The following is a 15,466-nucleotide window of genomic DNA, read 5'->3' as shown; positions in this document are numbered from 1 at the left end:
CGCTGGGACAACATGCAAAACGTAGTGGGTGCCATCGATGGAACATCTCATGAAATTTATATCCCACAAACGGAGCCTCAGCAGGAATTTTATAGTGGACACAGAAAATTTCACTGTATCCATACACAGGTAAAAATATATAATCAGTTTTAAAATCAATTTATGTATTTTTTCTGCAACAGCTGCGACATTCATTCTTGTACTTACAACCAAAGAAAGCATTTTATTGTTTAAATTCATGTTCACAAAATTACATGTAATACAAAGTAAAACATCATGTGTAAAATTTATGTTTACAGGTTATCATAGACAATGAGAAGTCCATTAGATATGTACATTCGGGATTTCTTGGGCATGATAATGATGCGCATGCTTATGCTAATTTGCCTAGGATAGGACCAAGGCAAGAGCATGATTTTCCAGCATGACTTTTTATTTTAGCAGACAGTGGATACCCTCAAAGTGAACCACTTGTAACTCCATACAAGACCACTGACATCATCCAACAACCACGAGATGAAAGACGTCGTCGACGAAAGTTTAATTTACGCCACCGCTCAAAACGGATTTACGTTGAGCATGTCATTAAAGATATAAAGACGTTTAGGGTGATGGGTTCCTTATATCGACACCCTAGATGGGAACTTGCTTCTATTGTTGAATTGTGCTCAGCTCTTGCAAAGCGTCGTATTGATAATTATTACCACCTGTAACACATTATCGTAATAAACAACGGCCATTGTTTAATAGACTAGTAGTATATTGACTAATAAGGATACAATAAATCAAAATCATGTCTTTCTTGTAAGATATATGTGGCATACAGAAAAAACTTATGAAAATTATGAGTAAATATAGCTAAGATATGACAATTTTAAAACTGCAAGAAAAAGCTGAACGATACAAGTGTCGAAAAAACAAAGGTTGTATCTACCGTTTCGTTGTTTCAGTGTATGCCAAGGTCACGCCACTTTTATTTTTAACTCAAACTTGTAAACAACATTCATCTGGAGCATGCAAAGGTGAGAAATATGTTCTAACAACGTTTTAAAAAGATTATCTCTAAATTTTTGGTCTACTTACATTCATTCCTAGGTACTTGAGACCATGGTAACTATGGGAACTTTTTAAACGTTTCTGCGCATGCGCACTATGGAAAAAGTATTGGGCATTATTATTGGTTTGGGGCACGCTATTGTAAAATTACTTTTATTTTAGTTTTTCTCCTTAAAAATAGAATTTTTAGGTTCTGAAACCTGTAATTTTCTGAAACCTAATACTTTTAGGAATTGAACAAAATTAATTAACAAAGGTCATGCAAAAATTCTACATTTATCAATATTTCCCTTTGTACGTCAATGCCGCTTTAACCAAAGTGACAAATAATTTTTCAATAGGTGTGATTCGTCCGTAGGTTTCGTCAGTTGCACAGGTAATCACAGTGTAAACAAGTTTACCGTGCGTAAAGTAGATATTCGTTCGTTACGTGTTTGGTGTTCTCTAATATAAGAGAATCTTTACTTATATGATCTTCAAAATTTCAGATCAAAATGTTGTGAATTAATATCAATTTTGAGTGATTTATCAGGACATATCATTGAGTCACGGAGCAGCAAAATCTTCGACGTCACAGACATTACAAAAAAATATGTGATTTAGCTTTCATTTTCTCAACGTTTTCCCAAGAGAACCTGTATAGTTTGAGTTACCTTACCTATTTAACATCCAAACACCGTTTCTTGTCGAGCTTAAAATCTATTTAACAAGTAAAGAATATTCTTTTTTTGTTTTAGAAACAAAAAATGCAGGTATTTATGAGATATAGTGTGATATTGGTGATTCTCAGTCACGTTCTTTACAGTCCGGGTCAAGTTTTCGTCAATAATCTTCTTCCCGTCCTCCCGTATAGTCTTTTTACAGAGGTCTAACGGTCTAAAATTTCATTTTACTATTTGTGGACGAATGTCACGAATACCACATTTTATTACATGTTTTATAATGCATATTTTGGATCTATGTTGGCGATATCTCGAGCATTACACATATTTTAACAAAAGTGTGGTGCGCCGTCCATTCAGTAGACATCATTTTCACAGTCGTTTTCACGGGAATCGCATCAGAGAAAAATCACTGTATCTCTGTTAGTACTTCAGATATCTCGTCAGAAATTTAAATGGATAATAATAGAACAATTTAAAGATATATTTGAGAAAATTGTCGAAAAATATTGCGAATTATAGAAAATTAATGAGTTAAATTTTGGATTCTGTTTGCTTGTGCTTCAATTTTTTTGTCGTGCGCCGTACCTCTCCAGCGGAGATATCAACATACCGATAATTTTCGCAAAATCTTTTTAAAATACAAAAATTTTGCCCAAAATTTATTGGAATCTTTAAGATACATATTTCTGTGACATTTCATAACTATATGACGTCTGTAAGAGTATATAATAGCACAGTCCGCGTAATTTTTGAACGGCCCTCGTACATCTGTGTAAAGTTAAATTGCCATGGTACGACTTGATAACCAAAGCGACTTTCTTAAAAAGTACAATGTACCTTCAAGAAAATTTAAAACGTGGTCTCATTTTTGAACTTTTAGAAAATACTATATTGGTACTACAAAGTCGTGAAAATTTTTTTACCATTAAGCCGCCTAAATAAACAGCATGAAAAATTAATAAATAGATAAATAAATTAATAAATAAATAAAAGAACACATGCATACAAATGTTTACACATTCAGCACAGAAAGAAGAAGAGTGATTATAAAAACACATATTTTTCAAGCAAAAAGTTATACATGTTGTTGACATTTTACTTCTGATTTCATTAATATTGACACAAAATTGTTACTATTTGGTGATAAAGTTTTACCTTTGCAAACTAATATAAACATTTTTACAACTGTTCACAAATTTACAGATGAACTTATTAGTTACTGTACAAGTTATATCTACTTTTTAAACGGTGGCTATATATAGCCACAGGCTATTGCTGCTGCTCTGTGTAAGCACACGGGGACCCTAGCGGCGATTTTTGCAGAGTCAAAATAATGAAAGTAGACTTATTTCGATGTTTGAAAATAAAATGTACACGTTAACAAATGCTTTCAAGTTATTTCAGAGACATTTCGTTGATGGATACAAAGCCTAATTCCTGATATTTGCCGTTATCAATATTTCTCGCCTCATGAATATTGATTGAGGTACGCCGAACTAAACTAGCTCGTACACCAACCGACTCGTATATTCGTATGCAAACTACAGATATCAATTCGTACATTTTTTTTTTCGTTTTTTCTCACATGTTCGAAAAATCCGTTTCGTACGCACATTGTGTTTCTTTAAAATTACCAATTAATTGTTGAAAAATATTTTAAGATTTCATTGTATGATTGTTTCGCTGTCTAACTCCGAAATCAAATACTAGTAATTGCTAAACAACACACGGCTGTTTCTTGAATACTGCTTTGTGAATTTTTTTTTTACAATAAAACTTAAAAATAGTTTATCATAGGCGTAGTCACAAGGGGGCAGCGGGGGCACTAGCCCCCCTCCCCCTTCACCACACTTTCAGATCGGGGGGGGGGGGGGGGGCAAGAATATGTCTGTGCCCCCACCCCCACTTTTTAATGAAGAACAAAATCACAGCTATTTTGAACCTCATTTTAAGGCATTTTTTTTTAAGTTCAACAACTGAGTAAGCATTTCTCTTGAAGTAATAGTTGAATAATATAGTAATGTAAATTAGTAACAAGTTTATCTTTCAAAAAGATAGGTAAGCTAGCGCCGTAGCAATTTTTAAACACAGAAAGGAAGATCCGTGATCAAGTGATTTATTTTTGCTGAATTCTTTAATTTTTATCGAGGCTGGAGAGTGATAAAGTTATTATTGTTTTGTGAAGCGTATTTTATAGACACATAGGTAAAGAAACAAGGGGGATGGGTGACCTATTGGAGTTTTGGCGTAACGGAACATGTATGACCTTTACACAAGAGGGGGGCTCTATATGATACGAAGAAGATGCCGATTGAGACATTGCATGTATGAGCTGATTTAAAGAAGAGAATTTCTTGGCAATTTAGCAAAGAAAATACATGGGAGTTGAAAGGAATATAGAAAATACTCAGTAACTCAAAGTGTATGTCGTGTAAAGAGTCCAGAGAGCTTGGAACGCATGTGAAGTAGCTTAATTGGTCCTTTGGGTTTTCTTCGTCAAGATATGTTAGGTTAAAAGCCATTCACATCAGAATTTTTTAAACACAAATAGTGTATTTATTCGTTATTTTTAGAGTAAATTTTTGCTTTTGTTTCTGGAATTTGTAAGATTGGCTGAATTGACCAATCAGAAAATTGGAATCTGTCTTTGGGTTGGCTTAGATGTAAAAAAAATCCCCTGTCATTGTTTAGAACAATCAGATAAACACTCGGGTTTTTCCGTCAACACCCCCCCCCCAGAATTTGAAATATTATAAATATGAAGTTATCTTTAAAGTGTAAGCTTAACAATAAATAGACAGTTATTTCATGCTAGAGCATGATACAGCGAAATTGTTATCGTACGGTCTATCTGTAGTAGTTTTCACAGTTTTCCCAGAATGCACGACCATAGAGGCCGAGCGTGCGTACTCAAGGAATTTGGACTAACGTAGTTGCTAGCGCTCGAGAGCGCTAGCAAAAATCTTCAATTTCTATTTTCTAGGAATTTAAACATAAGAAATAAATCTTGATACTGAAATGAGATGACAATAAGGAACGAAAGAAGTGTTTTCATTAAACTTGCAGAATTTCTACTTTCGTTTTGAAGCATTTTATTTCCTGGAGACATGGAGTATATTTGTTTTTCGTTACGATTATCCTTTAAAGGATTGTATTATGGAAAGAAAATTGGGAGGAAAATAATATTAACATAAAACTTTGAATTTTTTACATAAAACTTTGAAAACTCTTCTTTCGATTTTATTGTTGGCAAACAGGTAGGCCTATATATGAATAACTGAACGCCATTACTGCATATCGTATTTTCGTCTTGATAGAGAAAACAAAAGAGAACAATACAGTCGGAAATGAAACAATCCAATCAATTTACCTTAATTTTTTCAGGTAATGTATTGTTGTTTGTCAAGTCTCAATAATTTTCATGTAAATTATTTCAAACATTAATAACTTTTATGATCAGAAGAAGGATATGGAGAAAACGAACAGTATTAAGTATCAAAATCAAGAAAAAAGATTATCTTACATATAAGACACAAACTTTTTAACCGTATTAATTGTTTTTACACTCTTCACGCATTTTCCCATAACAAATGAGAGGCAAATATATGGCTCAAATACCACCCTTCCCCTAATTCTTTCTTTATTAAATATTGAGAATATTGATTAAATACAACAATAAATTTTGATTTTGACAAATGTCTTTACTTGAAATCTTTCATTATATATGCAGTTCGTTTTTCATTGTCGGCGCAATAAGTCATTTATATAATACGCTATTTGTTGTAATGCAGGAGTTATACTCCTATTCTTGTGACTATTTTTGCTATCTAAATTTAGATCAACAGTAATATAACAGATTTTATATGTTATATAAATAACTTATGAGAGTTGTTTTGCATAAAGTAAACCAAAACTACATTTTCCTTCGGAAGTCAAAGTATTTATTTTCCTTAGAGGAACATTCCATTGTAAACAAACATTATCCACACCTCTGATGATATTTTTTAAAATACTGTTTGTTCAATTAATGATTGCGCCAGGTGTCAAAATGTCTTTTGTGTAAGATTATTGTATTCATTAATATTGAAGTTTAAAAACTTAACGGATACGCAAATATTGTGTGCTCCAAGCATTTGAAATTCCTAGAGACCATAATATATGATGGATACATATTCACCTCTATTAAATAATTTTCTACAGTCTAGTATAGGTTTGTACAATTAACTCCAATAACGAAAAAGTCCGTGATTTGGAAATAAATAGCGCGGTGTGTAATAACTGTATTGTCCATTATACAATGTGGAAAATTATTTATATACTGTGACTGTGTTTGCGCTCCTATTCGGGTGTTGCTAAAACGCGGAACGGAAAACGGAACGGAAAGCGGAACGGAACGGAAAACGGAAAATATAATTTCAGAATAAATCATTTAAAATACACAAATTTTATCAAAAAGGGTAAACTTAAGCATTATAGTAATAAATACAAGTTCAGTATAGTCATGTTTAGTCTCTTATTTTTAATTTTAACACAAATTACTGTATTTTTGGTTCAACTACTTATTGATTGCCTTTGTCTACACATGTACCTTTCATGCCTCTCTGGGGGCCCTTAATTGGAAATAAAATATTGTCTATTGTCTTATTCACGAAAACCGCTGACATACATGTAGCAGTGACGTAAGATCACTTTCGAAAGGGGGGGGGGTGTCGGAGAAGAAACAATAAGTTATTTACTAGTACCTGAAAAGAACTGGACAAGCGAAAAAGATTTAACAATTGCATGTTCTATTCGGAAAGGGGGGATAAATTCCAACTCAAACCTTCTTGCAGTACTTATTTTTACACTAACTTACTACATTAATTTAACAGAAAGTGTTGGGGGTTTCAATAAACATTTCTAAAGTGAAAACCTTATGTGTGGAAAAAGGTGCGGGTGGGGGGGGGGGCATTTGATATCTAAATAAATCATGTTATTTGGTAAGAAAAAAAAATCTCAAGATTACTGTTAAGAGTTTCCCTTTCCGGCTCGGATAAACATCTCGAGTGTAAAACTTGTTAAAATTTTAAACAAAATATAGTTGCTTTCTATCTATCAAAATCCTGGATATATAGATAGAGTCATAAATCTTAACAATGGCAAAATCTATGTATCATCTGAACAGTCAATGTAGTCAAAGTGTGTTTTGAGGTGGGGGGGGGGGGGTATGAATGACACCGACATTTTGAGTTTCCCTGTTTTTCCGGTCATATCTGAAAAGTTTCAACTAAAGAAAACAGATGAACACGCTGTTAAATCCTTTGCAAGAACTTTTTTCTTATGTTCATATTTTAATTTCTCAATATGTATTGATATCATGCCACTGGTAAATTTAGAGGGGCCAAGACCCCCCCCCCCTTCCGCCAACCTATTTTTGATGACCAAAATATACGTGAAATGTATCAAATCAATTTTTGCGTTCCTGGGGGCACCTATTCCGACCCTAAACAGCTCCCCCTTTTCAAGATCCCTGTACACGCCACTGCATGCATAATCTGAATGTCGAAACGGGTTTACTCAGGCTTTTTTGTCTTTACAGATTTATATATGTATGTATATACTAATATTTTTTCTCTTCCGCCTATTTCACATTTTTCGTATATGAATGAGCTTAATTCTTAAAAAAAATAATTTGAACGAAACCTTCAGATGGATACTCTGGATTTGAGTCTAGTTAGTACATATCTCACAGACTATATTTATTGACCATCGCATGTACATGTGCCAGTTCTGAGGGGTGCATCTGATCTAAGAATATATCGTATTTTACGATAACTTTTCATAAGAGATGCCTTTTATATTGCCTTTTATGAGAGATTAATATCAAATCTAGGATTTTTGCTTGACATTCATTTTCCGTTTTCCGTTCCGTTCCGTTTTCCGTTCCGTGTTCCGTTCCGCGTTTTAGCAACACCCCTCCTATTCGTCTAGGGACGTGCACTACATAGTTTGAGGAAGGACGTTTTTTTTTAATTTTTTGATTTTACAACCTGATAAGGTCCTTTAGTGGCCATAAAACATGCAAAATGTTTACTTTAAACTTTAAACACGACTGTTATCATACATTTAAATCAATGGCTTGAATGCCGTCATTGTGAAACTGATTTTTAACTGCAGATAAGGATAAAAAATGTGACGGATCAGGAATACCCTTAGCTTTTTGTAACTCATGAGGTAAATTATATTTGATATAATTTGGAATAATAAACCAGTCCTAATTTAAGCGAGAATACACAACACTACTGATGTATTATAAAACCGCAGATATGAAGCAACATGAAAACTTTAGTGAGAATGTATGCAATGAAATTAGAATGGCAGTACTAATTTAACTTTCGAACAATTTCTACTGACACGCAAAAGAAACGCAACAATCAGTCATTTACAATTGTTTTTTTTAACTTTATTAAATGAAAACGTGATAACAAGAAAATTTTTGGGGCAAAGGCATCCGCAGATGTCCCCCTATAATAATCCTCACTAGGGGTGCCAGGGGCTCCCTAGATTGGATAGCAAAATTTATGTAACAATAGAGTATATAATCAATAGAGTATATAATCAAGTTGTATATTAATCAAATACTTATGCAGATAGAAAAGTATACCAGGTCACCCTCGTATACTTCATATATCGATTATATTATAACACACACACACACACACACACACACACACACACACACACACTGATAATAAAGGTCAAACCTTTGAAGACATAAATTCTGTATAGTTAAAAATGTACAATATTATATCTGTTTACAACATATTTCTGTAAAAATTTTAATAAAGGCTTTCTTCGTGTAGTAGTATTACTTTAGTTAATCAAAGGGATGCCTTAATATTTTGGAAAATGAAACTCGATCGAGAGATTCACCGATGTTTTGCAGTCGGTAATAACCTTCAACCCCTTTAGCCAGTAATTAACCCGTCCTCCCTGTGCCCAGTAGCATAATTCGGTCAAATATTTATTGTTCATGAGGGGTGCTTTATAATTAATCACAGACACCTGAATTTTTATCAGTAAGTCTCTAAACTAGCCAAATATCGAAACATTCTACCCCCTCTATATATAAATACACAAGGTGTCCAACGCCAGTTTGACCACCTGTTCGATTCAGGCTTCAATAACACATAAATCGGAAATGCCTACTGGTTTTCGTGTAGCATTGTGTTCAAATATGATATTTATCGCTATACATTTCTTCCTAAAGTTTAAATCTAACGCGTTGATAATGTTATCAGCTAAACTTCATGCTAACTTCGAATTTCGTCACAGGGCCCGATCGCCATCAGCCAGCTGATGTCACGGAAATTTAATCTCGACACCAAATGCTCCTATACATAAACTTTTTTTAATACAACAATTATAAATTTATTTCATTGACAAACAAAATCAGAAAAAAAAATTAAAAAACCGAAAGATTATGTTGTTTTGATAGTCTTGATTTTATTTAACATATCTTATATGTGTTAGAAACAAATCATACGTACTAGGTAGAGGCTTTGTTGAAGTTTTTGTTGTCGATAGGTAGCGCCTTATGGACGTTTCCGGTGTCGATAAAAATCGGACACATGCCATAAAGCGGTCAGCGAAGCTAACCGCTTAATAAGCAAAACTTAATTGTCCTACTGGTGTCAGGTCATTTCTCTCTAAAAATTTTTCTCTCCCATGTTATTTCTCTCTCCTACCATTTCACGGTAGGTCATTTCACGGTAGGTCATTTCTCTCTCCTTTCTGGGTCATTTCACCCCATTTTTAATCTGGTCTTATATAATTATTTACATTTCCATTCTTGTGTTATTAACTTTTGTCGCGTAAAATAAATTAATTTTATCAATTTATGACCAATAAAATTCGAACGAGAGAATGTATCGGAATTTTATTTTCAGTGGAAAATTTAATATTTGATATGAATGAAAATAAATTGATACCATTGTCCAGCCCTTGCTACGTGGAGGCCTCCTCTGTTAAGAGTAATAATTTTGAAAGAAAATTTTAAACTCAATTAAAATAAATTAATTTGTTAAAGAATTAATTTTTACCATAGCCGATGATGAAGTTTTATCTATAATCTGAATGTTATATAGATACTGATCAAACTCGAATCTTATAAAAATAATACAAAAAATGTTGCTTTTATTGATTGATTTTGTTTGGCGATAAAAATACGTTGGAATAAAAAATAAAACAGTTATAAATTATAATATGTAAATTTTGATCTTAGGGGAAAAAAGGGAGAAAATAGACATGACATAGAATAATAGCTGCAGAACATGACTCTCCGAAAAAATATATATTGACAGACCGGTTCAATACATTTTCTTTTTGGAAAACTACAGTTCTGTAGCAAAAAAATAGATAATTTTTAGAAAACAAAGGATACTTCAAAAAATATATTATGAAACCAGATACACAAGTATAAGTTTGTAAATATTTACCAATATTTATTTTGAATAATTGTATATCATAAAACTATAAATAATAAGAACGTGAAGAAAATAATGACTTAAAAATGCTATCAATATGAAAAAACCTAAAATGCAATATTTTCAAGGTATACAAGATTAACAAAGTAGCCAAACCACATGAATTAACGGGAATGTAACAACGGAAAAAATATCTCTTAAAAATGAATTATAAGACATCAAAAAGGAACTTACTCGATGTGGCAATAGACACCTCCACAACTTCGCCGGAAATGGCTAGTAAATTTTAATACGTTTAATGTACTAGTATATTGCACCATTAAAACGATTCTTACATGTATGAATCTAATGTAAGAAAAATTATTTAAACCCACCTCTCTTTTTAATATAATGTTATCTGCTGTGTTTACCACAATATTTTATGAAATAGAGAATTCATTATCAGGACTGTATAAAATTTTGTTCAGGACTTGTAATCTTGATAATCTCAGTAGATGTCAAATAATCTACTGTCTCTAAAAGTTTCTGTATTCTGGATTCAATTAAAAAAATCATCTCATTTTTATACGTATTTTATCCATGGCACCCAGTTTCAATTGTTATACCAGATATCATAAATTTAAGTACAAACAAAAATATTCCAACTATAACATAAACTTGAACTAGATTTTTGAAAGGGCAAAGACATATGACTCGATCTCATGTTAGCTAAAATGATCTTTCGACTGTTCAATACTTCCGTTTTATTATCAAGGAGACATTTATGAGGTCTTTTACATGTATGCATATACATATGTACGCAAGAGAAAATAATGCAGAAAAATATTTGTAACAATCTGGACATTTTTAATTAAAAATCCATGCATCAGTACATTAATTTTACGTTCTTATAATAAACATTTTAATTTTAAGGGGGGGTTGGAGGGCTGCCACTGTTGGACAGATTAAACATATGTAATTTGGGGGAAAAATGAAATCTCAAAAGTTAAAATTTACTTGACTGTGAAAATGCATACATTTAGGATTAGTCATCTTGCCTAAAATTGTGATCGCTGGGAAGTATTACAGTACATGTAAATGATTTTTTATTCAATGTAATAAAAAGTGGGAACAAATTCTTATTTATATAATAATCTGACTGAACAATTCTTTGTACAAGTTGGCATTTTTTGTCTAAAGACTAAAGGAGATATTCTGTTGTCAATCTGTGAAATCGACAATTTACGGATAAACATATGCACCCAGCATGATGATAAAAAAAAAACACCTTGTAGGGTACCATAAAACCGCAAGACAGCAATTACGATTTCTAACAATTATTTATTTATTCCTGATAAAGACCATAAACGACAGATGACAGGACAATAAACAAATTCACTGTAGGTCTAATTGATAATGAATTTTAATTGTTAAAGAAAGAAGATTAAAATAAAATATTTCTTTTATCGCATTTAAAAGTTATTCTATATTCTATTATAGCTGCAGAACTGTAGCTCTCCGATTTTTTTTTTTTTTTTTTTGTTGACAGACCGCACTGTCAATACACATTTTTCAGAGAGCTACAGTTCTGCAGCTAATTCCATTAGAAAGAAAAAAAGACAGTAAGTCTTAGCTATAGAATTAATGAATAAAAATAAATAATCATGTGCCTCTGTCCTTTTGAAAAGCTAGTTCAAGATTGTATAAATTTATTAATTAATACAAAAAATTAACAAATAAAGGAATGAATTAAATTATAAAAGAATTCTAAAAAAAAAAATAATTATTCAAAAAAATGAGTGAAAGCATAAATGTTTAAATTATGAATAAAATAAACAATAAATGTGTGAAGTCATAAATAAATTTTAAAAAAATACATCTGTGAATTAATGAATAAATAAATAAGATGAAATAAAATAAATAAAGTTAGCGTTAAATTCAGCGTTGTGATTAACAAAACTTAATAAAATTAAACTTATTACACTATAATTTTTGTGTTGGAGTGAAATGACCTAGGTTGTGGAGAGAAATGACCTGGGTAATAGAGGGAAATGACCCAGGAGAGAGATGACTTGGGCGGAAATGACCTAGGCGGAGCAGATACTGGGGAGAAATGACCCGGATTCGTCCTACTTCTACCTCTTGTCATGGTTCCTTTATGCATTGTTGTTCATTTTCGCGGTTAAATTCCGACAAAACAAAGATGAGTGTGATAAATAGGCCAAGTATTTAGAAAATATATAGAATCAATGAAACCTCATTTATTTGTCAGTTTGTAGATATCTGTAGAAGATTCAAATAGTTGATACATCGTGCTATTAACTGATAAATTCCCGTTGAAAACAGCCAATTCTGAAGCCTAAGAGAATGAATTTTAAGGACATTAACCCTAAGGCACCTGTCGTAATACTGATGTTCCCCAGGTTTATTTTATTACAAGGAGAATGTGAGGCAAATTTGTGCGAGAAACCTTGTCAGCTTAAAACTTAAAAGCACGTGGAGCTGTTTATGACTATATTTAACAATAAATTTTTAAGGGGGCCGCCTAAAGTTCTTTTGTGTGAAAACCTACATTAGCAAAATACTACATTTTTATACCATATATAACTTTCATGAACTTCAGCGTACATGCAAAGTTTGGGGGAAATCTACCTTCCAGTTATTTTTTAGGGACCGTCTCAAAATACAAGTACATTTACAATAGGATTAAATAGGGAAATGCCAATTTTTAGCACTTTAAAGCAAATTATACAAATACTACGATAGACATTTTGTTCAAACTATAATATTTGATGAGTAATGCTATATTATACAATATATGTAAGAAACACAAAATTCTACCGTCTTTTTTACCGTAGGGGAAATCTCAAAATGCAAAAAAATTAGCAAATTTTACTATATTTTTAGAGTATTACAAAATATGATGTACACAATTAATTCACATGAAATGATAACAAAAATATTGGAGATATTCTCAAATTTCTATGTTTAAAATTTCAAGAGCATATGTTTATTACTTTTTCTTTAATAATATTTTTACTACCCCTTTCTTTAACAGCTACAAATTATCATAACGTCAAAAACACACTGCAACGACGTCAACCTACCTATCAATTGCAAAATCGGTTTAAAAAATCAGTTATATCAAATTGTACATACATTTTTATTCCTATAATTTTTTTTATTTTGTTTAATTCTAATGAATAAGCGAAAAAAGTTGCATTAAAACAGTAAATAAGCTTCATTTTACTATGATGCGCGATATATGGCGCAATGGAAACTATAGTCGGCCCCCTTAAGCTTTTTCCTCAGTAAAATGTGGGGGTTTAAATTACCTTATGATATACATTAAGAAATAGAGAATATAATTAAGATGATCGCTGGCTGATATTATTTGTTACACAGTCAGTTAGTGACCTAATACGGATTCATACAGGGTGTGAAATGGAAATCCGTATTGGGCGAGGCGAAGCCGAGTCCCATACGGATTTCCATTTCACACCATGTATGAATCCGTATTAGGTCACTAACTGACTGTGTTACGAATTTATCCCGCTGAAGACCTTTTTCGATATAAAAAAAAATATTTGTGCATATTATGAAAATATGAAGTTTTAATCCAATAACAATCAACATAAAATATCATTACAGTAACAAGAAATTTAACTAAACTACCTACGTAAATTATTTCTTAGCCGCCAATTTTATTTACAATAAAAACGCTTCGAACGGAATCGCGTGCCCGATTTTCATATTACGCTTCGACGGAGACGTAATAAGGAAACGGAGACCTAATACGGAAAATTTTAGGGTGTCACGTGATCAGCTTTTATCCATTCAGTAATCGACAAATTTGTCTGAAGCGGGATGATATTTAAAACAGTTGTTTAGGTCATTTTTGAACACTATTTGGCCTTTTGATTTTCCATTTATACTCATTAAATTAGTATGCAAGAATTATTCAGTAGTTTGTACTCAAGAATTCATTTACATTTAAATATTTATTATTCTTTATTTACAGGGCGAAAGACCTAGAAAGCAATTAACAAATTAGATGATAAAATGGCATCTAAGTTTTTGTCCACTGATCAACTAAACTTTACTCGGCTAGGAATTGGGTGTGTGGACATAATAAAACTAGCTTTAAGGGATATTTTGAAAATTCATATTCAACCTAAAGATTTATACATCGCCATCAATTCCTGTTCACAATTGAAAACTGGAAGATACAAACTCCGTCCGGAGCAGGAGAGGTTTTGCTTCTTTCCTTTGCCTCTTGTTCCTGACTATGATAATTTTGACGTGTCCTTATTGTACACACTGATACGGTATCTTTGCCCGCACCTTTACCCTGCTCAGGGATGGGGGAATATACCAACTGCTGCAGACATGCAAATCGGTGATGATATTGAGCGTGTAAGGATCTTCAGAAACAAAATGCATGCACATTTGAAGTCCTCATCCGTTACTGACATAGAATTTACGTCAAAATGGAAAACGCTGAAAATTATTCTTGTGAGAATACAGAGGTTTGTGATATCAAAGGGCTATAATGCTAACTATGAAAAAGAAATAGAATCCATTGAGAAAACTGATTTTGGAATCAGAGATTTAGAAAGATGTTTATATTACTTGGAAGCTATGATGCAGCTTTTAAAATATGAAGGTAAGCAAAGATTGAAGAAGACATATATGATTTTTAATGATTTTTGACAAGTGAATTCATTTTACATACGGTACAGTCATAGATGCAATTTATTTTAATAGAAATTCCAAGAATCTCGATAAACGGTAGAGATAAGGTACTATGCGGGGAAACAACTTTTTTGGAGGCTACAGTGGAACATCCATTTAAGGCTGACACCTTTATTATTATATGGCAGAGAGTGAGCAGGAATGGTCCATACTGGATAAATACAAGATTAGAGAGATACGAAGGCAGCACCAATAGACGACTGGTGATAAAGAAAGTATCAAAGGAAGACGAGGGTGAATACCAAGCTCTCATTTCTTGGGAAAAAGACGGACAAAATCATGATTCCAAGAGTAATTGCATCCTTTTGAATGTTCTAGGAGGTAATGTTCATATTATATTAACCAAACACTATTATAATTGTATAAATCAATTTAAACTAGTGTTAATTGTAACGGAGTACCGTTACAGATGTTCCCCAAACGCTCCCCAACTCCCTTTTGGTGCCATATTTCCTGGAAGCTTCATTAAATATAGGAAAAAATCGATGTATTTGAGACTTTAACAACGCCAAGTTCATTCAAATTTTAGCATTGCACGCGTGCGTA

The 15,466-nt window shown here is 32.4% G+C and overlaps 1 protein-coding gene across 1 annotated transcript; it reads left to right on the top strand.

Annotated features, from left to right (window-relative positions):
- Window positions 1–14,215: 14,215 nt before the first annotated feature.
- LOC134241039 (uncharacterized) lies at window positions 14,216–15,241 on the top strand (the record flags this gene model as incomplete). Its single annotated transcript, XM_062723135.1, has 2 exons — window positions 14,216–14,831; window positions 14,933–15,241. Coding segments are annotated over exons 1-2 (913 nt in total), but the record flags the coding sequence as incomplete, so codon positions are not given.
- Between the last annotated feature and the right edge of the window lie 225 nt (window positions 15,242–15,466).

Source organism: Saccostrea cucullata, unplaced genomic scaffold (genome assembly GCF_032062105.1).
Source record: "Saccostrea cucullata isolate Sc308-1 unplaced genomic scaffold, CSIRO_AGI_Scuc_v1 ctg10968, whole genome shotgun sequence".
In the NCBI taxonomy this organism is placed as follows: domain Eukaryota; kingdom Metazoa; phylum Mollusca; class Bivalvia; order Ostreida; family Ostreidae; genus Saccostrea; species Saccostrea cuccullata.
This window is presented reverse-complemented; position numbering and strand designations above follow the sequence as displayed.